General features: G+C 38.5%; 1 protein-coding gene across 3 annotated transcripts in view; it reads left to right on the forward strand.

Annotated features, from left to right (window-relative positions):
• AMPH (amphiphysin) overlaps positions 1–26225 on the forward strand; it is a 120311-nt gene that overhangs the window by 9234 nt on the left and 84852 nt on the right. For 2 of the 3 annotated variants that reach the window (XM_064420743.1, XM_064420760.1), the window contains exon 1: positions 10762–10863. The exons of the other annotated variant lie outside the window; for it this stretch is intronic. In XM_064420743.1, the coding sequence (XP_064276813.1) occupies positions 10777–10863 (87 nt within the window). In that variant the 5' untranslated portion in view covers positions 10762–10776. Of the gene's footprint in view, positions 1–10761; positions 10864–26225 lie in introns of those variants that run through there. 3 annotated transcript variants of the gene reach the window in all.

Raw genomic sequence — 26225 nt, forward strand, 5'->3', positions numbered from 1 at the left:
TTAAATCCTCTCTTAAAAATAAAGTAAAATTTTTTAAAATCTACTAAATTGTTTGGTTTGGTTCTGGACTGCCTTCTTCACTACATCTTGGTCATCTAGCAGATCATCTATTTGGCATTGTTATATTATCTAAGACTTAGTGTTTCTGACAAGGACTGCCCCATGGTAGCTGTCAGTGGTCTGCAGGCACTGCACAATGCATGTCATCTTCCTGTTGTGACACTATTAAGAGTGAAACTTTACGGGCACATAGAGGAGAAAAGCTGAGGTGATGATAACCTCTGTATCTGGAAATTGCTGGAATTTCTGGTCTGGATTGATCACCAGTGCCTGCCTTTTAGCATGTGCTCTGAACCCTGGTGCAACCAGTTGTAGATGGCAAAAGATGAGAGAGCAGTAGATGAGGGGAGGAAAGGAGAGTACAAGTTGCTTTTCACCTCAGTGGCCCAGGTTTTATGCACTGGCTAGGAGGAACAGTGAAGAAAACTGGCCAGGATGTGTCATAGCAGGATATTTCAGTGAAGATAAATGGCAGAGAAAAGCAGGCTAGGTATAAGGTGGGGATGAGCATGGAGGGGAGAGCAGCATGCCTGCGCTCACCTTTTCTACAGCACACCTGTCCAGGATGTGGGGAGCCTCTCTAAATGGCTTGTCAAGCCAGTGTGGGATGATGGACAGTATACTGACCTCGGGAGAAAACAAAAATAAAGGGTGAAAAATGCCCTTTAACACATTTTTTGCAGTTGCCTATATGAATAGGATTGTAGCTCTCTGAACTTGCCTGAAGATGGCAGGGGGATTTTTTCTTGCCTAAAATATACATAGGGAGACTCACCCCCACCCAAACCCTGATCAGGCAGCAGTTTCTGCCTGCTATGCGAGTACTCTCACTCACCTCAGGGATTGCAGTGTGCGGGGGAGTAGAAGGTGGCTGTGCTGCTTCAATACAGAGGGCCTTTTCTCTAGGGAGCAGTTGTTTGGTTTAGTTCATTGGGCTCTGCTGCAAGCTCAGCTTCTGGAAGCCTCCAATCCAGTGTTTCAAGTGCTGGGTCACTCTTCCCTAAATGTTCTGTGGCATCAGCATCAGTGCTGTGTGACACTGAATCTTTGCTGTTCTCAAACACAAAATCATTTATTCCAAACTTAATGAGTAGCTAGTTAGTCAGTAGTTGTCAGAATGATAAACCAATGACCAACTCGGGAAAGCAATTGTGTCATGTTTGGTCATGTTGAGCCTCTGCTAATTGGAGTTTATTAATCTGTTTAAGAGGGCATGGTAAAACTTAGCCTGCCATTAAGTTACAAGCACATTTCTGCTTGTGCTATGAGAAAGCTAAGCAGAAAATATCCTGTTCTTCTTCCTGGTGGCTCTGCCTTTCTTTCTGTTGTCTCAGTAGTTATTCTTTATTATCTGTAGGACATTAGCACGTATGAGATTCTGCAGAACTGGGGACAAAACCAATTACAAGTGAATAATGGTGTGGACAAGCATTTAGTTGTTCAAATTCTGTATAGACAATTTCACAGGATGTTTATAGGGTAGTGGGAATGCTAAGAGACCTTTCAGTGGGCAGGGTCACAAAAAAGTCAGGGACTGTACCCCACTTCAAGGCTCTGGGCTCAAACTCCCAGTGCCCTGCTACTACTACTTATTGTCGTGCCTTCTTTTTCTTACCACTTCTTTTCTGACAAAAAGCTCCTGCTTACCCCCTCTTATCCTCTGCTTATCCTCTGCTTTGTTCTCCCTGTTCCTGTAGCAGATTAATTCCTTTGATGCTCCCGTGGAAGTCTCAACTTTCTCACTTTCTAACCCCACTTCTTTGTACCCACAATATTGCTAAATTTGTGATTGGTACTGATACAGAGGCCAGTGTTACAGTTTATGAACTGCAGTCTATCCTCTTTATCCATGATATGAAAGAGGAGAATATGTACACATGAGCCTGCATATGCTTGAAAGACACTGACTATCCTGCTTTTCCCAGGAGAAATTGAAAAATATGCTAGGAGTTAGGTTGATGTTTTATTTTTAATGAAGTAGAGGTTTGAGAAAATAAAAGTTGCTAAAGAACACAGATAATCTTAATTTTCTTTCGAGATTGTGATCATTGGTAAGCATTTAGTTGTGTCTTTACAGAAATATAGGGGGTTAGCAGTATGTAGCAGAGGTAGGTGGTGGTCTGTAAAGCTGTGAGAAAGTTGTTTATACTGATGATTCATGCTTTATGGCTCACCAAAGCCCATTCAAAGGACCCACATGTACAAGGGTTAATACATGTTTAGCATGAAGTAGAAGGAGATGAAACACTGCATACAGAGAAGAAGCTTGATTAACTGTAGGCAGTCTGTTTCCTGTAGAGAATAATCAGTCTTTGGGATCTGAAAAGTGACCGTGATTTTTCACATAAAATGCATCTAAAGTTTTTAGATCCAGGAAAAGGTTTAAAGACTTATTTGCGTGTAGGACATGCAGAGGAATAAATTAAAATACTATATTCCTTTTAAACTGGCACAGATCTTTGTGTGGATGCTGTTACTTAAACTAGGCTTCCTGTTGTTCAACCTGCTATTGTAACCTAAAGTTTTTGTGGGTGTTATCTTTTCACACTCCTAAAGCCACCCTCTGCAGTTTGAATGAACTTTTTTAAGTACAGAAGAGACACTGCTGAAATGGATTTGGAGAGTATGAAATATTTTTTTCAAAATAATGTTGGCAGTAATTTTAGCTATAGGACAAATTTTTAGTCCTGTAAAAATCATAAGGAGTGGTTAATGAGAGTCATCAGAAGCGAAATAATTTAATTGGTTGCCTCATGTTTTTCAAATCTGTACTAACCAAATTCTTATCACAGGGGAGACAGAGGCTGTGGATGAAAGGCAGAACACAGAGGAAACAGAAGCAAAAGTTCATAGAGATACTGAGGCCTGAAGAGAGGCACAAGGGCATAGCTCAGTCTAGAGGCAGATTGCTCTGGGGCAGGTTTAGGTCAGGCATTTCCATGGTTTGCCTTGCTTAGGAGAGAAACTCATTGAGAGAAAAGTGCGCAGTAGTAACTGAAGACAGGCAGAGGATGGTCGCTGCAGGACACATTCAGGAGATGGTAAAGGTGTGGATCCATACTATGTGAAGCAGTGAGTGGAAAACAAGCACAACAGAATAACGTTAATGTCCATGGTTAGCTGAAGGTCAAAAACAAGCAGTGCTTTTAGAGATGTGATATGAATTGGAAACATGGAATCTGGATTTAAAGAAATGTGGAAATCCAACAGTGCAAGGAAATTTCTTTGATTTTAAAACATAGCACAGGCCTCCTTCTCTATTCTTCAATGACTTCTGGACTAATTAATGAATAAATTAATATGCTCCTTATGATATGAAAGTCCTACAAACTGCCAAAATGTGATTTTATTGATAGTACATCTCTGAACATTGTTCTGTTTAATTCTCAGCCAAAATGCGCAGGCAGAGTTAGTATCAGGAAAGTTATACATTCATGTTTGTTAAACTGCCCTTTTCCCTCCTTATCTCTCTCTCTCTTCTTCTGTCATCCTTCCCTTACTGCTTGCTCTTTCCCTTTTTATTGTACGTCACCAAACAAGTTGTTGCAGACATAACTACCAAAGATATTTAGAAAATTATTTGACTTCTGTTACTTGATAGGTGAGCCCAGTTGCACACTTCAAATTGTTTAAAAATCAGTACTGACCCTCCAAATGTTGTAGGCTATGAAAGAATACTGAATGTTCATTTTGTTTTATTTGTCTCCTGTTGTGCATGAGGGGAGGGACAGATGGTGCTGCTGGAACAGGGCTCTATTCCCTCAGGGTCTACAAGGCTGACCAAGGTCCTTCCTATATAGGGGGAAAGCTGAGACAGCACCTCACACAGGCAGTGCTGAGTATCTGGAGAAAAACTAAAAGATAGCGAAGGTGAAATGAAGAGCCAAGTTGCCGAGTAATTGAGACAGTAATTAGACAGACACTCTGAGAACTGCAAATGTGCAAGCTGAAGGAGCCTGCAATGGGCTACATTCATAAGCTTTGTTTTTATCAGGAGCTCCAACTGAGTTCACAGGAACTTCACCCAGCTTGTAGCCTTAGGGTTAAGCCCAGCAGTGGTGTCACTCCAGATTCGGTGAAGTCAAGCTGCTGTTTGTATCCCAGGGCTTTTCAACTTACTCCTGCTCCCTATTCTTGTACTAAAAAAAAAAAAAAGAAAAAAATCCCTGATATGAGATTTGTGCTTCCAGGGTCTGAAAAGCCTGTTTCAGAGAAGATGAACGTCACTGATATTTTGCAGAGCTGAACAGGATTTTATTCTTAACACCACCCTGGCAATATGTTTTCCTGTAGTATCAATCCAAGAACATAGTTGTTGTAAGCATAGTGCCACAATGTTTTATGCAAAGTTTTGTATTAGGGTAAAAATAAACAGTAATTCAGAAGCTAGCTGAGAACCTGCATTTGACAGCCAAGCTGAGAAGCAAATCAGGACGAAATTCAGGCAAGCCTTAGATGGCAAACACACACATGCTATTTGAATGGCATCTTAACTCCTAAACAAGTCACTTCTCCAAAAGTCATGACTTAGCACTTTCCAAATAAAGATGGAGAGGAACAAGCTCCATCAAATATGGTTCAAATATGGGCTGAAAAATATTTTGGATCAAGAACATGTTTACAGACTGCAGGACAAATGCAAACTTGAGTACAGGGTGCTTTTCTCAGCATTTCCGCTTGGATCATGCTGGTTTCTATACTGAGAGCTGTTTTCTGTAAGCAGGGTTTATCTGGAAAAGAAATAAAAAAGTATACCCCATGAAAAATGATATTTTAAAAGAAGCATTGGGCAGTATTGAGATTCCTAAGTCACTTTTCTAAAGGCCCTGTTTTTGTGAGCAATAAATCTTTTTTTTCCCTCTAGTATCCCATTTCCAGTTTGTCTCAAAGTACTTACACCACTATTGTTTTGCTAATGCCCATCAGTAGCCCATCCTACCAAAGGCTTACCATGAAGTATGTGATTAATATTGGTGTTGGATTGCTCAGTAGCATCTGTTACCAGAAGTGTTAGTGGGATTCAAAGTAGTCATATCAACCTGACTCAGAGTTTCCCCTTCTCTGACTCAAAGAAGGATATTTTTTGCACTCTTTTATACAGGAAGATTCCTTACTTGCATATAAGCAGTCAGCAATCAAGCAAATTTTATTACATATTAATGCATCTTGGAATTTTTTGCATATTGAATGGATCTAAAAAAGAAGGCAGTGTGAAGTCAGTCTCAAATGCCAAGCACTTGCTATTCTTCCTCTCTCACTCTTAAACACAGGGTATTTTCAGTTCTTCGGAGGGGGTGTTATCATTACATGTTGAACGAAGAAAAACAAGATCACCTCTGATGGATTGTGATGGATCTCTGTCTTTTTTTGTTAAGTCTTGTGAAAAAAAGTGAAAATAGCAAAGGGTTGTAGAAAGGCTTTCTGAAAGTATCACAAACTCATTTCCACCCTAAAGATATGTATACTATCACATACCAACAGGTTATGTCTACATCTAAACCAGCTTTAGCTATACCAGAAGTGAACAGGATGTTTCCAATCACACTAAAATTACTTACTGTACTAATAGAAGTGTTAAAAATGCAGTAAGTCTTGTCCAAAGTTTTTAGTTCTAGGACTTCAAGAGAGCTCAGTTCTCACTGCCTTTCTCATCTAATTTCAAGTTGTTGGTAAGTCAATTCCTTATTCATGAACATGCCTTTCTGTGCTGCTGGCACCTATTCAATTGCGGCACCTATTCAGTTGTGATTTGGAGAGTTTCCACATTAAACCTTTCAGTTATCTAGAAATCATGACTCTGGGGAGACACAAAGAGTACAGGTTTAGGTTCCTCAGGGAAAGCCTGCTCTGTTGTGTGCATCTCATCTCCATCCAGTGTCTCCTCTAGTGAAACAGGAGTTCTCCAAGCCTTCATTTGTTGGAAGGTCCCATGAAGGATGGAAAGTGCCATGCCTGAGCAGGTGTGTATCTCTGTGCACTGCAGGAGAGCGGGTTACACTTGTGTTCACCCATATTTGCGCCCTGAACACAGTTAGTCTGGTCCTTATGGTATTAGCTAAGTAAGTTGTTGATAATTTTCCTATCCCTAACCTATTGCTTTTGTGCACAAAGACTTTAGGGCCAGTCTAGATTGATGCACAACAACATTGCTAACATTTACAAATCAGGGACATGTAAAAGTCATACACTTGATACTGACACATGGTCAGACTGTGCATCTGTTGAAGTGAAAGAGAGTAGTCACTGGAATAATTGGGAAACTAACTGAACACTGCTCTGCCAAGGGATGTTAGTTGCAATGGGAAGCTGTTAGACAAGCAATATATGGTTAAGATAAAAAGCCATTAGGTAAGTTCCCTGCTTTTACCACGTTTGCTTGAGGTTCTTTCTGTCCTGGATGGGACACACATAGGCTTTTCTTTGTAGGTTGTCCCACAAAAAAATACAACTCCTATCTAAAGTTTTAGTAAAACATTTCTCATCCTCTAAAATTACCTTTTCCATATTACTTAGGTACTATGATAAAAAAAGTCTTTCATATAATTTTATGCCAATATGGAGAGTAAGCACACTCATATTTAATATAAATTGAACCAAACAGGTGGCTGGATAGCTGTTTGATGCTGTGAGAATTAAAGAACTTAGCCTTAAAGCACTTACAATTTATTACACAATAAAAAACCTGTGTATGGTACCCACAAGATACTGCTGATACAGGACTAAAGTGACAGAATGGTTAACAAGGGCCTCCATATGAGAATTTTATTTTTAGTGGGGCTGCCTGTTTAAAATTGAAGGGAAAGGTCTTAGTGTCTTTCTACATTCTAAAAAAATAAGGAAGAGAGGACTGGTGGTTCAAATATGTATAAAAATCAACACTGATATGTTTGACATAAAATATTTTATAGCTGTATTAGAAAAAAGACAAAACTGTTAAGATTTGCAATTAATGTGTCATATTTTTCAGAAGACTATGTCTATTGTAGAATATAAAACCCAGTTACTCTTTAAGTTATGTAAACCTGAGCTATACTAAAGAGCATAATAATTTCAAAACTTTTTTTTTTTTTTTCCTAAACCTAGATATGTGAGTGTGTATTGTTGCTTGGTCCATAATATCTGCAGTAGCTAATTTTACCAGAGATGTGAGAAAATGCCTGTACTCTCATCTGGGAATCTGACTGGTCTTTTGGTCTCTGACAAACATAGGAGTGATAGAGCTCTTCCTTCCTCACCCCTCAAAATAAAAGGCAGTGGTTGATTTGTGTTTGATAAATCTGGGGGACGATCCTTCATTGATTTGTGTGCTTGTGATTCATACTTGTACTAAGAGGTATTTTACTCTGTCAGTGATCTTATGCATATATGTAACTATGTGGATTATTCCTATCTACATATAGCAGGAAGAAATGTGCGAAAAAGAGTGTCAACCAGCTTTCCACTAAGGCTCCATTTATTCCATTTGCCTTTTTTAATGTTTTAAGTTGTTTCAATACAAAACCTTTTTATTTTTAAAGAATTAGATCAGGAGCCACGTATTAAGAAATGTCAATCATAATATTTTAGGATTTATACCTATTGCAAATTGTTATGAACTTGATATCAAATTGCTATAGTAGTAACATATTGCATTTGAAGATCTGATTCTGCTCATGCCAGTTTTATTTGTAGCAGGGTGAGGCTCTGCAGGTTAAATGTAATTCACTTCACTGTGCTAACACAAGATTTAATACTACATATACACTCTGTACTGGCTCTGCATGGGCCTGGATTTAAATTGTAGCTCATTGCATAGCTTTCTGAAAATCACACTTGTGAAAGTCACACTTATAGGTGTAGTAGTGTGTATACATATATTCTGAGGCAAGAGGAATTTTTACTTTGAGGATACAAGAAGACATTGTGGCATCTTAAGCAGTTATAAGCTGGGGTTTCTCGTTGCTTTGAGAGAGTTTGCATGGCTATGCTGGCAGCAAATCTATTCTGGGATCATAAATTTCTTGATTGACCTTCTTTGTTTCACCTACCCATGGCCTGCATAAATCAATACTTTTCATTTGCTGACACTTTGAATTTTGTAGCTAATTATAACTCCTTCAACAAATTTGAGTAAAGCTGCAAACTACTGCATCCGTTTGAGAGGAGATGCCTGACACTGACTTGTGGCAGTGTTTTGCAGGGGTTCACTTGTTCAAGCCTTTTTCTTACTCCCCTTACAACAACCACCTTTGCACAAATACAGAAAGCTTAATAGATCAGTCTGAGGCTGTCTATCACTGGTTTTAATCTCACTAATTTTTCCTTGCCTGTTTGTACCATACAGTTTAATGCACCTTTCCTTCTAGTGCACATCAGTACCTTATTTTATCTGTTCCACTTCCCTTGAGTCATGGCTGAATGTTTGCAATATGTAGGCTAGACCCAAACAGTTACCAGCCTAAAAGACAGTCTTTCTTCCCCTCCTTTCCTTTTTTTTTTTTTTTAGAATAAGTGTAAACTGTTTATGTTGATTTGTTCAATTAAAAGCAATAGAAAACCCACAAAACCTCCCAGCATTGTCACATGATTTAACAAAGGACAGTGTACCAGGCTGGTTTTTTCATATTTGAAGGAAAAAAAAAAGTAATGTTGGAATTTTTAATATTACAAACTAAAATGACCTTACATGGTCTTTTTAAACATGACAGCAATTAGTTTCTTCTCCTTTCCCCTTGATGAGCATTTCTCTGCATTCCTCAGTCACTGTACAGTCCCCATTCCAATTCCTGCTTCTTCTTATTTTAATTAAGACAAGCAGGTGATCCTTTATTTCAAAACAGAGTAGTATGTAGAATAAAGTATGTTGGATGAGATCAGTTGATAGTGACTCATCTACCTCCAACTCAGAGCAGGGACGATCTCAAAGCTTGGGTAGGTTGCTAACAGCTATGTCCAGTTGTGTCTTCACTATCTCCAAGGCTGGAGGTTGCCCAGCCTCTCTGAGGAGTCTGTTGCAACATTTCACCATCTCATGGTGATTTGTTTTATCCCCTCATATCTGGTCAAAATTTCCTTTGTTGTAGCTTATGACTTTGGCTCTATCCTCTTCTCTTGTGAGCCTCTGAGTAGGGCTTGTGTTGTTCTTTGTTGTAATGGTTGGTAGGTATTTGAAAATAGAAAGCAGCTTTCTTTCCCTTTGTTTTTTCCTGGCTCCCTTCCCATGCCCAGTGCTCTGCTCCAGCCTACTGAGCATTTCAGTGGTCTTCTCTGTCTTCCTTCTCGTTTTCCCACATCTTTCTTTCACTGGGTAACCCAGAAGTGGAAGCAACAGCACTCTCAGTTCAAGCTCATGAACTCCAACCAGCAAAGGGGAACTGTTGCCATTCACCCATGTCTACACTGTAGTTCTGAGTTTCATCCTTGCAAGAGAGCACATGATTCTCAGGGCATGATCCTCAGCAGTGGAGAACAGCAGCAGTTTTCCTTGGTTGAAAGAGCTTAGAGTAAGGAGAGACAAATATGGAGGAGGGGAAAAGTCACTGGGTACCTCAGTACCTCTTTGTCATTCATTGTTTTTGGGCTGACTTACTGAGAAAGATCCCCGAAATGCCTGCTTGAAATTCAGGGTCTGTGCTGTCCCTTTGCCAGCTTTTGGCTCAGGTATGCCAGTTCTCTGGAATAATTTTGAGACAACAGAAATTAATTCAGCTGTCCTCTTTGTGGGTTTGTCTATTTTTTTGTTGTTGTTCTTTTATTTTCTGTTGGGTTTTTTGTTAGGCTGTCTGTTTGTTTGCTTGTTTTTTAACAGGTCAATTCATCTCAACAACAGCTTTTGCTTAATCAGGGTCTGAGTTGGTCCTTCTTCATTAATGGCTTCATGAATGGTTCTGTTGAGAGGCAAGGCAATCTCAATGCCTGTGTGGAGAAGGTCGGGATTCAGACCCAGATCCCCTTATTAGTCAGCCTGTTGGGCAAATTAGTAGAGGGACTATATAGGGTGGGTTAGTAAATACTGGGACCCCACTTTGCACACTGACTAAGTGTCCTGGTTTAGGGCAAATTTGTGAGAAAATGACAATGCAAGTATCACAAAGTCACTCTAGGACATTAAGAAAACTTAGGAATTACTTCAAGGTATTTGCAGCACCTATCAACTTTGTAATGTCTGTGGTCTCATAAGGTTTCTGGAGAGTCCAATAACAAGAAGTAACATCCTTGCACATATGATATACCAGGTGGAAATGTTATTGTTTCCCACGGCAGGGAAAAAAGGCTTTCCCTACATACACTTCTTTTCCACACAGACATACTTTATATGGAGAGCTAGAGATATTTAATTTTTTATTTGAAATTTCCTGGAAGCATTTACTGTGTGGGAGTAATTTTAGGCTAGATTTTTTTTTTCTATGTGTACTGTATGGCTAATTCATAAGTGTAAGCTGTATTGTTGTATTCAACTCAGGAGCACATACTTCCCTTCCTGGGAACTCTGGACCCAGAAAGATTGTTTCTTTAGATCTTGCCCTTACCTGCTGTGGTGCTAGATTTCTGCTTGGAAACATTTCCTGTGTATGTTATATATCAAAATTAGCAATTTGAAGGTAACATGCTGCAACCTGAAGTGGAAATACAGGGATATATTCTCAGATGCTGAAAGCTCATGTCAGCTTTATGCTGGTTATCTTACACAGGTGAAAACCTGGCTGACTGCTGGTGACTTTACGTACATTAAGTGTAATGTTCTTGCTGCAGCAGCTTCTGTGCCCTGGGAGAGTCCCACAGACACGTGGAGCCTTGTTGAAAATTTATTTAAGCATCACAGAGGTAAATACAGCATGTGTCATTATACGTATGACCTGCCTACCTGATTTCTAAGAATCGTGCTGCCTTGAGAGATAGACTAAGATGTTCAGTTATTTGGGGCAAGCACTGTTTCTGATTCCAAAAGCACCAGGTGAAAAAAAGGGAAATGCAAAAAGGAGGCATCCAAACTAAAAATTCAATTGTTTCAGAGTAATTCGCAAAGTCAAATCTGAGTAAAGACTTTTGGAAACATTTTTATCCATCTTTCATATGTAGCTACCACTACTTGCATTATTTTCATCTTACCCATGTGGGCTCTGGGCCACCTCTTCACTGGCTTTTTTGTTGACAAGGCATTTACAATATTTAATGCAGTTGCCATGGTACTTAACATATGACTGATTATATTTTGCAATATGGCAGTGGATTGCATGCAACTTGAGCTGTCTAAGGAGGGAGTGTTAACTGAAATTGTCATACAGAGGACTCTAGCTGCTATGGATATAACTGTAGTCTCTTACAGAGAAGTCTTCTCTGGAAAGGGCCATTCTCAGGAAGGGCTCCAGTCCTTGATCAAGGATGAACCTGAGGCAGCAAGAATTCATATTGGTCTGCTTTCTTACATGGATCCCAAGCATAGCCTTAATAAGATGTGCTTTGCTTCAAATTAGAAATAATAAATCAAAATACTAAAAAAACCCAAAACTATCTGTGCTCACATCCAATGAGTTTAAAGCTAAGTGCAAACCAAAGAGTTTGGCTGAACCAAGACTTTATGGCTCACAATACGTGTGTCTTTAAGAGGATCTTGATGCCAGAGCAAACATATGCCAAGGGCATTAGAAGGCTTGTACTTCCCCTTTCATTTTTCCCTTTTGACAGATAGTATGACTTGATGTTTAATAAACCTTGGTAGATTTTTAACTATTTACATGTCCAGATTTTTAATATATTCATGCTTTTGCAATGTATTTTGCTCTCAGTTCTATTTTACTTTTATTTTATTTTGGTTTACTTTGTTTTCCTGACCAAACAGATACTCTAATGCACATGACAGACGCCCATATGTTCTTTACCTAATATTTTTTTACTGACTTTGAAAGCAGCATGTACTTTGTAATTTCTGTTATTTTTAGTGTTTAATATGCAGTTAACATATTGAATGCCAAAATGGAGACAAACTGTAAATCTACTGGTAAAGGTCTCTTCTGCTGCAGCTTAGACATCTGGGGATCTGCATTTAAGTAGTCTGTGGCATCCTTTCACCTTCAGGATGTTAGCAAATGAAATGGCTATACATTATCTTTGAAATGGTTTCAGAGATTTGTTAAAACTACTGAAATATTTTGTGTAAGAGCCTGAATGAGAGATGCGGGACTCCAGGCGGCTCTTCCAAAATGCAGTTTAGAGCAGATGTTAGAGCAGTCCAGGGTCGTGGGCGACAGAGCCTGTGCCTACAACTGTCAGCTGCAGGCAGGCCTGGAGACCCTTAGTTTACGTTACAAATGCATTATATACTTTTCTTTGCTGAGCATCTTAATACAGTAGAACCAATCTATACCTTAATTTTTATCTATAGCCTATCATAACTACTATAATTACCATATTCATGTTATTATTCTCCAATCACTAGAAGTTAGTACATTACAGTTTAAGCTAGAAGTTGTTTTTCAGTTTTCTTGCAGTGGAAAATTCTGAGACCTTTTTTCTACTTGCAACATCTGCTGACTTGTTTGCCTGTGCTGTCTTTCTGCTTGGTAAAAACATCTTCTTGTTTGAGGTGGGTTTATCCTTTGTTCTAAGTCATAAAAACCCCCTTCTAACTAACATACCCTTTGTCTCCTTGGTTATCCAGTAAGACTGGCTCAGCAATTCTTTTCTTCTATATCAAAACTTGCTTCCATCTCTATTCCTTCCTCAGCTTCTACATTCAAAAATCTTTCTGCTAGGCATACATATCTGTGAGACTTTCTTGACAAACTTTCATCCTTCCCAACAATTTTGAAGTATTAAGAGCATGCAATATATGTTTTTGTCCCTTTGATCAAAGTATAAAAGAGCACATAGCATATAACTGTTAAGTCATATTTATGTTCTGTTTTTTCTCCACCCTCAAAATACATGGGGATGGGAAAGAGTGGGTAAAAGACACTTAAGGCTAGGGCACCTCAAAAAACAATGTTTTTTATTCCTCTCTTGAGTAACGCCATCAATCTTTTGGTGAAGTTTCATTTGGAAAGCTCAGGTTGATTCCAGTAACAATCAAAAAATGCCTTTGATATTGTGTGCTTGCATGCATTTTTCGTTAGGGGTCAATGTTTTTTTCTGTGGACAGAACAAAAGAGGCAACAGAAAATTGTTAACCCTATACAGCTGACCTGATAAAAAGCTAGTGTCAGCAATTTTGCCCTCACAGGGCAGACATGTCAGGAAGTCTTTAGATGTCACCAACTCTAAAAAGACTTCCATCTTTGTTACCACTTTTCCCCCTCCCCCCAATTCCAAGCCCTATTTTTCTAGTGTTCTGCAAGTCATCTTTTGACATTTGCAAATTTGTTTTATTTTTAATTGCAATTTCAAATCACAGCACAGTGACAGAGTAAATTGAATATTCTACAAGTAGTTCCTGTGGTATATATTGTGAGGAGTACAAAATTATTATGGGTGGTGCACCTTTTTCTCACTTTTTCTAAGTTGAGAACAAACTGTGTTTTCAACTGAAAAGGTCCCCTTAATGCATAAAGCATTAAGAATATTTTTTTCAATTAATTTCATCCTGTCCTGAAATTATATTCATTATACTATTAATTCACAGCCAAATCAACAAACTAATTTTACTTCTCACTGTTCTGTGAGCCTAACCCTTATGTAAAAAGCCTGAGTCTCCAGCATAAAGTCAGCTATTTAAATTTTCTAACTTCAATTAAACATTTCTACTGGAAGTTAATATTCCATTTAACTTCTATGCATTAAACAAAATACTTCAGCAGCATAATTTATATAAGTCCAGAATAACATTTATTTTCAAAACCAGCAAAAATGTTATTTTCCCCTTTTAAGTCAGAAAGTTTTGGGTAAAGGCTGCTGATCTTTTCAAGTAGGAGATATTGTTAGGTAAGTAGTAAAAGCTTAACAAAGGCCGACTTCAAAATATAAGTAGTTCTCCTTTCTTTGCTGTCTTATGTAATTTTTGTGAAACAAAAAAGGTCTGCCATTTTGCCCCTATTGATTACTTGTTTGACATTAAAAAAAAAATTCTATGTTTCCTTTGCAATTTGGTTCACTCCTCGGTCTTTACTGTTGTGTGACACTTCCAAGGAAACTTCAGAGTGCTTGGCTAAGGAAAGGGTTCTGAGTGTTCAGGAAGAAGGCTTGCCCATCACAACTGCCCTATAGAGGAATCCAGGTACAGCTTTGAGGGAAGTTAATAAAAAGTGTAGATATGAATAGGGAGTTTCAAGCAGGAAAAAAAAAAAAAAAAAGATTAACCAAATGCTCAGTTGCAACATTATGGATAGAACAAAGGTTTTAATGTATGCTAGGCTGGATGGCATATAACTTAGATATGGTATATAGTATCTTGGGTAAATACACATGCTTCTTCTAGAGCACTTTAGTCATCAGAAGATAACTTTAAATTGCCTCAAGTTATGAGTTACAAGGAATAGGTGGGGTGGTATAGAACAGAGTCTGAATATTGCTTCAGTATCTTTGAAAGCCACCTATGTATAGAAGTATTGAACATATCTCAAAACCACTGACCAGAAATTTGTGTTTGTTGTGAATACAAAAGCTCAATGAAAGAAACAATATTTACATCCCGTACCTGTGAAATGGAGGCCTAAAAGAACAAGAAAGAGTGTTGGTTACTGAACTGTAAAGAAAACATTACAAGGAGGAGGGTAAACCCAGGAATATCAGAAACCACTGTTTTAAGAAGGGGAGAGTGAGCAGAATCAAAGAAAAGCTGGTGAAAAGAAAAGCATGGTGCAAACACTGTCACTTCTGATAAGATGCAGATAGATCTGTCTCTGGCTAACATCTGGTTAATGTCTCCAACATCATGCCAGCTTGGCCCTGCAGCTATCAGTCCTTGATGGAGTAAGTAATCTGTTTGACTGACTTCACACTGCTGCAGGTTTCCCAAGGCAGAATGGAGGATGGGATGAATCCAAAGTAATCTTGCAAACAGAACCAACAAAGTCAAATTCAGTAAAAAGGAACCAAAGCAAACAGAACAAGGTGATGCCAAGGAGGAATCTCACTTTGTCATGTCCAAGAGCTAGTGGAGAAATGTTTGTGGATATAGAAGATAAATTATTCAAGCCAGAGATATTGACATCTCAGCTGTTGTCCTTTGTATAGCTTTTGGCAACAATTCTTTGAAAATACACAGAAGATGTACAGTTTCAGAGAGAAAAAGTTTCAGAGAGAAAAATGATACATAGTAAAGGGTTGAGGATATTGAGTTGTCTTAGAACAGAAAATACCAAGTGCAGATGTGGTAAGCCTCAAGTGTGAAACTACTTGCTTTTGCTTGCTTTTAAAGATGGTGGTGATCAACTGTCTTCATCTGGCTGTAGGACAAGGTGTAAACAGCTTAATGTGAAGAAAGATTTGGGCTGCTTATTAGAAAAAAATGTTGCCTTTAATGATAACAAAGCACTGAAATGGGCTACTGAGTCATGAAATATTTAGATTGTGTTTTATTTACTTGTGTTTTATAGAACAAGCCTGGCCAAGGTGTCAGAGTTGGTATGGATATGTGTTTCCTGTTTCAGTGCAGAAATGGAAAAAATTATGTATTGAGGTCTATAATTCCATATGGTTTTGAGGTACAAATTAATCTTTAACTGAAGGGAGAACTCACAGGGCAATAAGGGTAATTTAAACATAAGTCTTTTCACATCTTTATACTATTTAATTTAGAAGGCCAAACCTTTCTTACAATCTGTCAAGATGGATCAAGCTCCCATATAGGAAGGTAGATCAGAACTTCTTCCAAAGTGAGTCTCTCTAAATGCTGTAACCTACTACATAATATAAAGTATAAAAAGTGTATTAGCAGCAAAAATCTGACTCTTCATATTTGCCAGTGGCAAGAAAATCAGGCTAGTGGACATACATGAGGGACGGCAGATACCACTGGACTCTGCCTCAGTTCAGGAAAAGATTTGGGTATTCTCTGTGATTGTATGTTTTATTTAAGAGAATAATTTTTTTACTTATTTCATTATTTTTCTTGAAATATCAGTATTGTTCTCTGTTGGAAAAGCTGTTGTGAGACGAAGTCGAAGGTAAGATAAATGTGCTCTGGCAGCCTGCTATTTTATTTTCTTCAAAGCAACATACCTGCAAACTCTGAGCCACCTAGATGACGTGAAACAAAAGTAAGCTATGCATTACCAGATACAGTGTCTGAAAATCTCATTAAAATATAAGCCGTTTTCCCTGGGAAGGGAAAATTGCCTGAAAAACAGCTCTTGACCAAGCTGGGAAAAAAGCAAAATGATATCAGTAGGACAAAACAAACCATTTAGTTCAGGCACAGAAGTGTGTTCTATCATAATGCCACAGATGGTAGCCTTCCACTAGTGGCTCCCCAGTTTTGCACATACCTCAGATGTTTATATACACATATATACATAAACATACACACACATATATATACATACGTATATTTATACTTACATATAGCCAGGGGAGAAAAATCAAATTTTGTATTAATTATTGCTTAGTAGTGTGTGATGTGGTAATAGCAAAGCCTGAAGAAATGCATCCCCATGTAGGTAGGAACAAAGTTGCATTGCAGCTTTTAATGCATGTGAAAACATTTTCTTGGTGAACTTATTGGACCTCTGGGGTCTCAAATTCACCAGAAATACTGAAGCTTCCTTTCTGGTGGGCTCATGTCTCTTGTTCCAATTGATTGGGCTTTTTTTTGATGGATTATGCCAAAGTTCAGCCTGCAGGAAAACCTTTATTTGCACCACCCAGGAGTCCAGTGAGTCCACTTGTACAAAAGACCATGACTGAAAAAGGAATTGCTCTATTTGTCATGGCACAGCTGGCTTATAGCTGGACAGATAAATCTGGCCGTAAACAGAAATCCAGTTTGGCTCGCCTAGTTCAGAAGTAAACAAGTCCCTGGGTGAGGAATGATAGGATAGATTTGAACTCAAACAGGGAACCTCAGCCAATCTCATTCCATCCTGAATGAAGGTGTATCACTGGCCAGAGAACTGGGCAGTGGAGAGACCCCAACCAATCACTCGTCCAGGCATGGGAATTTAGAACCCCCTATAAAAGGAGGTTGGAAACAATAAACCAGGCTGTTTGTCAGTGACTATAGGTGCGTCCTGTCTGTCTCCAACCATCAACCTAATGTAATATCTATTAATTCAAGTAATAGGGATATTGATAAGGGAGTTTCTCTATCTTGAGTGTTGATTCTTTGCTGTTTCTAAGAGGCACAGTTGCACATGCTTTTCACTCCCTTAGGAGCAGTGTAAAATTTGTGTCTCCTGCCATAATAAGTTTCAGACAATTTTCATTTAATAAATAGTATTTCTGGTTCTGCTGTTTTCTCAGAAGTCTTCTGGTTTTCTTAGAGAAGCAATTTGCAAACCAGAATAAAAATGACAGACCTATCCTCCCCAAAGTTTGACACCTTGATTGTACACTTTTTGCAAGCTAATGGGTCTGTCAGAAGACTGCTCGGTGTCCATTCAACCCATGGGAACTCCATACATAAAATTTAACCTACATAAAATTTAACCTTCACAAAAAGTTACCATTTTGGTCCATAAGTTGTGGCTTAAGGACTGTACTCACTGAGGTGATTTTAAATTGGAAGGAATTAAATCTCATCAGTTTGAGGCTGAAATAAAATGGGAGTTCATTCATAGCATGAACCATTTTGTGCGTTTGATGGATTTAATATAGAAAATAGACAAAACCTCCATAATAATGAAAAGTGGATTCCTCTATCTTCTTAAACTTCAGAATTTTCATTCTCTAAATCACTGCCATGGTATATTAATGAAGGTCTGTTTTACAATATTGCAAGTTGCAAAAGCCAGTTTGTAAATATTTATCTTGCACAAACTTGAATCTGAATGCCAGCATGAGTTAGTTTATTAACAAAATTATTTTTTTGTTAGTTTCAGGCAAAATGTGAGCCATTGGAATTGCTAATGCCTGAAGAGAAACATTTTTGAATATTTTTCAAGTTCTTTGACTTTCGCTGAACTCTTTTCTTCCTTGGATGCAATGCTTGTTCTTGCTAGACTGGATTTTTGAGTATCCACAAGGAGGCTGTATCTTCCCTTGCTCCTGTAGAGGGGCGAGGGATAAAACAATAGTACAACACCCTGTCTTTTATAATACTTTTGTCATTTAGAGACAGACTGTAATAACACTCATTTCTCCCTAAATTTTGCTCAGTTGGGCAATATTAGTATCTCTCACTAATTGTCACATACAAAGATAGAGAACATGTAACACACCTTGATCTGTTGTGACATGGCATAATAATGATGTCAAGATTATTCAGGGGTGGAAGTGGGATGATCCAAATGGAAATCTCCAACCTTAAGATATCATTTTCTAGAAGTGTTACAGTTCTTCAGTTACAATCAGCCTCAGTAGTTTGCAGGTGGCATACACTTGGTTTCTTTTTCACAGAACAGTGTGACGCTTCTAATGGCTATTTGTTTGCAGTGTCTGGTCTGTGGGTGAGATTCTAGCTTTCACACCAATAATGAGGAGAGGAGAAAAGGACTTCTTCAAGCCTGGTGTCAGTTTGCCCTGCTTTGACAGTCCTTGGAGGCTGCAGAAGGTACCAGGTTTGGTGGTGTATTTGTGAGCTACTCCAAGGATAGGACTCTGTCTCAAAGCACAGTATAGCCCTTAATTATTTATTTTGAGCATGAATTATTTATTGAATTGAGCACTATTGTCTTCTGCCAAGGCTGGAATGATTTTATGTGTTGATTGCTCACAGCTTTTCTCTCAAGCTTTGATTATGATATCTGAATCCAGCGAACATATTTTGATTTCAGTGAACATGTGATTCTCAAAGAGAAGTGTGTGGGCATCAGGAACAGGATGAACCTAAATGCCTAAGCTATAGACACAGCCAGAGGAGTGAGGTATTTATTGAATAAATACTGTCATTGTTGTAAAGACCACTGAATATAGATAATGGAATAAGCTGAGGAAAAGTGTGTGATGGAATACTAAATACATGCCTGTAATGAGTCTCATGTTGCTCTGACGTATCTGTGCTGCTTCACTAAAGCACACTGGTGTGACTGTGTGTGTGATGTGGGGGGGCCACCCTATCCAGATGATAACCCCCTGTTGAAAGCTGTTAAATTGCTGTGATCTTAAATAGAAAACATGCTCTAGACATTAAACTAACATGTTTTCCCAGTACCAGCTTACTTAAGGACTAGGTGTGCTTGCTTGCTGACACCAGTATGGTCTTGCTAAGTCAGGCCCTTTACAAATGGGGTTTTATTTCACAGCTCCCTGTTAGTTATATTTTTCCAGCATTCCTGTAACCGTGTTGACCTCCTCCTGAATGGGAAAAGGAGTGAATAAAAGCGCTGTGATAGAAGACAGGTGGAAATAGTAAATATAATTGGAACAACTATGCCTTGAACAGTGGTTTGTATAAAAACACTGTGAGTCTTATGTTACTGTAGATATATTTTCTGCAGTGAAATATAATTGAAATTTAATCAATTTAATTTAGTTTATTATATTTAATTATATAGTTAATTATTATCATTAACTAAATTAATTTCGTTTTCACTGTAGTTTATAGTACTTACCACTTTCTCCCCCTTCTTGTAAACATCAGAGGGAAATGAGTCAAATTGAAAGAGTTCATATGAATAAAATCTTGCAATCTTGAAACAACTATCTGTAACAATATTTGTTATTTAATTTTCCACTACTTTGAAGAATTTTGTATGCCCAGGTCTTTATTGATTTGATTCATGTGGATTTTCTTTATGTTTTTAAACAAAATTATTCAGACTCCAACAGAAAATAAGGGGGAATAACTATTCATTGGTGGGATGCATTGAATGTACAGATATGCACTCTTGAATCATCACTGAGCCTCCAGTGAATGTTGACTGAGCAGTATGGCTGTCTGGAGCACTGTGGTTCTCCTGCGCCTGAAATCAGAGGTGTAAAACACAAAGCCTAAAGCTGGTGGAGTTAAACAGAAAAGGAAAGTATCACCTTCTACAATCTATCTCCTCATTTTGCGTGTTCCTTCCACCTGGCATCCCAAAGTTGAATTATCTGGCACCTTGTCATCAGTTTTTTTTCTAGAAGCTTAAAAACATCCAGGGTTCCGTATGTGTCATAGCATTTCTAGTAGGCTGGAAATACAATTTGTAAAATAGTATTCAAATTATTTCATAGCAGTCTTTCTTCAAACACTGGAGTTCAAGCCTGCTATTTCGGGAATGTGTTCCTAATGCCTGTTTGGGGTTGCATTTCAGTTTGATTGTTTTTCCTAAGGCCCTTAACATATTGTTCAGTGAGTTTTAAGACAAAGCAGTGATTTTATCTCTGGGTTTCTTTGGAGGAAGCATCTGCACTGGAAGAGCATGTTAACTAGGCCATTTGGGGATATCTGCTGTGTGCTCTGCAGCATTGCATGGTGGTATCCAGCTCTCTTTACCAAAGTCTGGGAACCCCCTGTGCTATGGAGATGAGACCCCATGCTACTGAGTCTCTAGGTTTGCTGAAGTATATCAGAGTAGAGTTACACAGCTGCCCATAGATTCTGCTCAGTATAATCCATCACTGATGAGAAAAGGCTTACATTTTTAGAGTGTTGGCTCACATCCTCCATGAATTCCTAGAAAGGAGAACTATTATCTGAAAGTATATAAATTTGAGTCACAAGTCTGTCTTCCTTTCTATTCTAATGTCGCTATTCCATGCTGTCTCAAAACTTTGGATTCTGATGTTGACTTGGTTTAAGAGAGTCCGAGGAGAACAAACACTCTACAGTGAGTTCTACCCCTGTTTTTCAAACCAATCCCTTTCCACCAGAATAACACTTTAATCGGCAGAAACAACAGCAGGCAAAAAAATAACAGTAAATAATTGCTGGTTTCAAAACTGCTAAATTTAAATCTCCCAAACACCACGGGAACGAAAAGAAACTTAAAATGCTAGAGTATCCCTCCCTTCCAAGATTGCGACCTTCGCAGGTGACCACCAGCAGCGGCAATTCCATCAGCAAATGCGACTGGCACTCTAGTGGCTGGAGCTCGGCTGGAGGCTAGGACTGGCTAGGACTTGGCCTTCCTGTCGTCAGCCAAAGAGGAGCAGACTGCGCGCCCGCGGCTCGGCCGGGCGCTGCTGGCGCCGCGGTGACCGCGCGGGATGGGCTCGGAGCCGCTGCAGACGCGTGTTAGCGAAGCGCGCTCCGAAACTGGGGCTCGGATTGCCACTCAGCTTCTGCTCGCCGTGCTACTGTTGCGAGTAGAGGCGAGAAGAAACCAGAGGCAAGCCCAGAGATTCTGCCTGGGTGCCTCCACTTTTAGAGAGCGTGGAACACCCACCTCTCCCTACCCCGTTTTCGTTTTTCAGCAACAGGGCATTAAATAGACAGTAACGACTTTTGGGTACAGATAGATACGGAATATAACATTTTGGGTTACCTACGACAGATGTGTGTTCCCCTGTGAGACACTTCTCTCACTATGCTGTGTTCCTGTTGGGTTTGTTGTTAAATTTTAGCTTACATAAAGGAAGAAAACTTGCCAGGAAACCATACCTGCATTTCTCAGAAAAGACTAATCATTTTCACCCTAGATGTAATTATATGAAAAATATTTATAAAAATATAGTATATGAGAGGCTAATGTATAAACAAACTATTCGCCTTACCAACAAACAGTATTTTTAAATTCTGTTTTAAATAGGTTTAAATATTCCTCTGTGTTTACTTGGGTTTGAGGTTATATTTAAAGGAATAAATGCTTTTTGAGAAGCAACTTAGGCTATTTAAGAGTGAGATAGTAAAATGTTGAGACAAGCCAGGAAAACTGAGATAAGTCCAATGAAACATTTTTTTTAAATTACTATGATTTACTTTTAAACTCCTCCTGATTTATACACTGCTAATAAGCATTTAATGTGATTAATTCACAATTAGTGCTTCATAACTTGTTAATGAAGAATAGAAGCTGTATATTGATACCAAGGATTTGAAAGCATTGTGCCTTGATCATTCTGAGGTCTCCTAAGTTCAGATAAAGAGCCTGAAACTCTGATTCTTGTATTCATAGCCTCTACTTCAAAGGAGGGCAGGAGCCCGGGGGGAAGGAATGGTGCAGGAAATGAAAAATAATGCAAAGCCATTCTTGGATAAAGTTTTCACCACAGTTTGTAAAGCAATTCCCAGATCAGGCAGTTATTATTTGAGTCTATTAAGAATCAAATGTGTTGATCGCTACTGGGGGTGGATTGATGCTGAAGCTTTTTCTTTTAGAGTTGTCTTGACTGCCCTTCCCAAAAAACTCTTTGTTGTTCCACTGTGTGGTGAGAGATGCACAGCAAGAAAAGCACTAAAGCCAGATTTGCTCCTTAAAGTTAACCGGATCAAACAGTAGCAGGCTATTCCTGAAAAGATGCAAACCTCCTGTGACTTATTCCCAAGAGAGACCTTAGTAATATGATCTTGCATCAGTATGGGAGTGATTCTCAGTCATGAGAGGCTGGCTAGGGTTGCTGTGATTGAACAGGGAGGTCTCCATGTAGCAGGAGATGATATCAAAGCGTGAGCACGTCTACTTACAGCTGAAGGAATTATTAATGTGAAAATAATGTATATTTTTGAGTTTAATCTGATTTTCTTAATCTTTTGTGTTTTAGAACAGATTGTAAGGTAGTTATTGCTCTAGAGTACTTCTAAAAAAGACCTTCAGTTATTTTTCATTCAGGTTTGCTAACCTCCAAAATTAATATTTCTCTGTTCTGTTCCATGGTCCCCTGTTTGCTATAAACAGACAATATTTCTTTAAAAATCAATTTAAAAAATAAATAGTTTATCTAGTCATGCAGCTTTTAAATATTTATTAATAATAAATTACCAGTGGGAAAAAATATACTGTAATTAAACTGGAAATATATGTTTATTGAGCTGGATGTGTAATTAAGAGCTAAAAAGTTACATCTCTGGTGATGAGAGGAGCTTTTGTTTAATTGAAGCAATGGATCTAAGAAGTAGTACCAAGGTTGATTGTGCACTAGAGATTTTTAGTTGGAGGTCAAGAACACTTATCCTAAAAGAAGAGGTGATTCAAAGTAGGTAAAAGGAAAAGAAGTTGAGAAAAAACTTCTTTGGAAAGAAAAGAAGAAGAGTTGGACTAAGGACAGAGCACAAAAACAGAAATCTTGGGAATGCTGCTACAAAATAAAAGGGTAAAACAAAGAATAAAAGTGAAAACCTGTGAGTAACAACACACATTTTTAAAATTTCAAAGGTGTTTTAAAGGTTTATTAAACCTTAACAAAAATAAAACAAAGGACTGAATAAGGGAAAATTACAGCACCAGACATCTCTACACCCAGTAGCCACATGTTCGTTTAGAAAATGGATGCTCTGCCTTTTATACCCTTAGCCCCTCCCAAAGTTTTGTCAGTCAACTCCTTCTCTGCTGTGGAGATTACTTTCTTACATCTTGATTGGAGGTCAGGTGTCGTTATGCTGCACCTCCTAGTAACAAGCAAGCCCTCCCCAAATACCCTGACTACCAAGGCTATTACAAGGGGGAGGGGAAAGAAGACTATGGGAGGACACATTACAATAGCATCACTATACATCTACAAAACTTCTCCTAACATGCACATAATATCTATCTCTTAATTGCGAGAGCTAACCATCACATTGTTCATCTATAACAAAACCTAAAGGGAATGTTTCAAGGGAAACTGTTAGTGGAGCTGTAGATGGAGAGAAAGGGGCAGAAAGCAGAACTACACATCCCTTGCCCATCACTGATTAATATCTGTATGAATGTTTAATTTGGAAAGGTGACAGTTGCTTTCTCTGAGAAATGCTGACTAGTTTCAGTTTTTTCTTACATTATATACTTAGGAGCTTGATGCAGTGTAAGAGCCGTAATGAGAGATGTGGGACTCCAGGCAGCTCTTCCAAATACAGTTTGTTACATCCAAGACACTACAGCAGTCCAGGCAACAGAGCCTGTGCCTACAGCTGTCAGCTGCAGCTGCAGGCAGGCCTGGAGACCCTTAGTTTATGTTACAAATGCATTATATACTTTTCTTTGCTGAGCATCTTAATACAGTAGAACCAATCTATACCTTAATTTTTATCTATAGCCTATCATAACTACTATAATTACCATATTCATGTTACTATTCTCCAATCACTAGAAGTTAGTACATTATAGTTTAAGCTAGAAGTTGTTTTTCAGTTTTCTTGCAGTGGAAAATTCTGAGACCTTTTTTCTACTTGCAACATCTGCTGACTTGTTTGCCTGTGCTGTCTTTCTGCTTGGTAAAAACATCTTGTTTGAGGTGCATTTATGCTTTGCTCTAAGTCATAAAAACCCCCTTCTAACTAACATACCCTTTGTCTCCTTGGTTATCCAGTAAAACTGGCTCAGCAATTCTTTTCTTCTATATCAAAACTTGCTTCCATCTCTATTCCTTCCTCAGCTTCTACATTCAAAAATCTTTCTGCTAGGCATACATATCTGTGAGACTTTCTTGTCAACTTTCATCCTTCCCAACAATGCAGTATTTCACTCTTGCTCAGGAGTATTTATAAGAGGACAGAAAATCCTGGTGTAACCTTGTATACTACCTGTTTGTTGTCAATAAGACTTCTAACAAATAAAGTTGTGATTCACAGGAACAATTAGTGTGCTGAATTGTTAAGGGCTCCTTGAAATATAATTTTCTGAGTTGCTAAAACTCCAGTCATCATAGTTTCCTTAAAGCTTGTTGTAACACAAAACATTCATTTCCAGAGGACTTTTTGTATCTGGTTACAGTTGCCTTTATTTTTACACTTGCCACTCCTTCTGTAAGTACTTCTATTGCTAGCATTTAGCCAAATTTGTAACCAAGTGTGCCTGTGTAGTAAAATAAACTCAGTGCAGTGATACCAAAACTATGTTTCTGAGAGCTGTATAGCCATGTAACAAGCCCACCAGAGCTGGAGAGGGATTTCATTTTTCAGGATGGAGCTTCGGCTCTAGCAAAGTTACAAAAACCCACCCAAGTCTGGTGTCTCTGTGCACCCTTGAATGTGCTCTTTTTGATCAGCCATCTGGTATTCATTTAGCTGTTACATCTGCCTCCTTCCTTTGCTGCAACAGCTTCCAATCTTCTAAGTCAAACAACAGCTTTAGACTTTTTGACAACAGGATAATTGAAATACCAATTTATAAGCAATTAAATTATATATTTTTTATTGTAATTTTCTGCAGCAGTCTGGTTTTCCAATGGCAGAAATCAGGGGATTTATTTTATAAGAAAACCAAGGGCTCAGTTTACGGATGAGTATCAATTGAATTCTACATATTGCTAGCAGTACAGCCAGTACCTTTTTTCAGGAAGAAAATGCTCTTATGTTCTTGACAAAAATCAGTGTGAATATTTCACCCCGTGAGTCACTGATATACCGTTGTGCACAGAGGCTCTCAGTACATGTCTGTATTTGTGCTCCCGTATGCTTTATTAAATGTAACTAAGATGCAGGTAACCTTCAGTGAGGGCTTCCAGCTAAGCTCAGCTGCTCATAAATTTTCTTCCTGACAGCATCCTCCTTCCCACAGATTCCATAATCAGTGACAGTGAGTAAATTTCCATTTCCATACTCAGACTTTTAATGAGCTGGCAGTGAGGGGACTCACCTTGCCCAGGGACACGATGAATCAGTGGAACAGCTTGGTGCAGAGGAGCTGAACCAGAGCAGCAAACACTGGTTGAGCATGGTTGTGGAAAAGATGTTTATTTACAAAAAGTCCTCTTATTTTTCAAGAAAGAAAAACAACTGAGCAGATGGTTCAGTCCAACAAAATTTCCTTTTCAAGAGTACATTTGACTTACATCTTTCTATCAGAGACTGTATTATCATCTGGGAAGTGATTATCTAAAGAAAATATAAAGTAAAATTAAGATACACTGTTCTGATACCAGCTTAACCACTACAGATGCATCAGAATACCCTTCTAACCTGGGGTCTACAAGAACCGTCCTGTAAATTACCCAGTAAATGTTGAGAATACATAATAGAGGTCTCACTATATGTCCAGATGTGTTTTCAGTTTTCCAGTAACATTCTCCTATATCTGTTTCCTCCCTCTGCACGT

This window comes from Passer domesticus, chromosome 1 (genome assembly GCF_036417665.1).
Source record: "Passer domesticus isolate bPasDom1 chromosome 1, bPasDom1.hap1, whole genome shotgun sequence".
NCBI classification, from domain to species: domain Eukaryota; kingdom Metazoa; phylum Chordata; class Aves; order Passeriformes; family Passeridae; genus Passer; species Passer domesticus.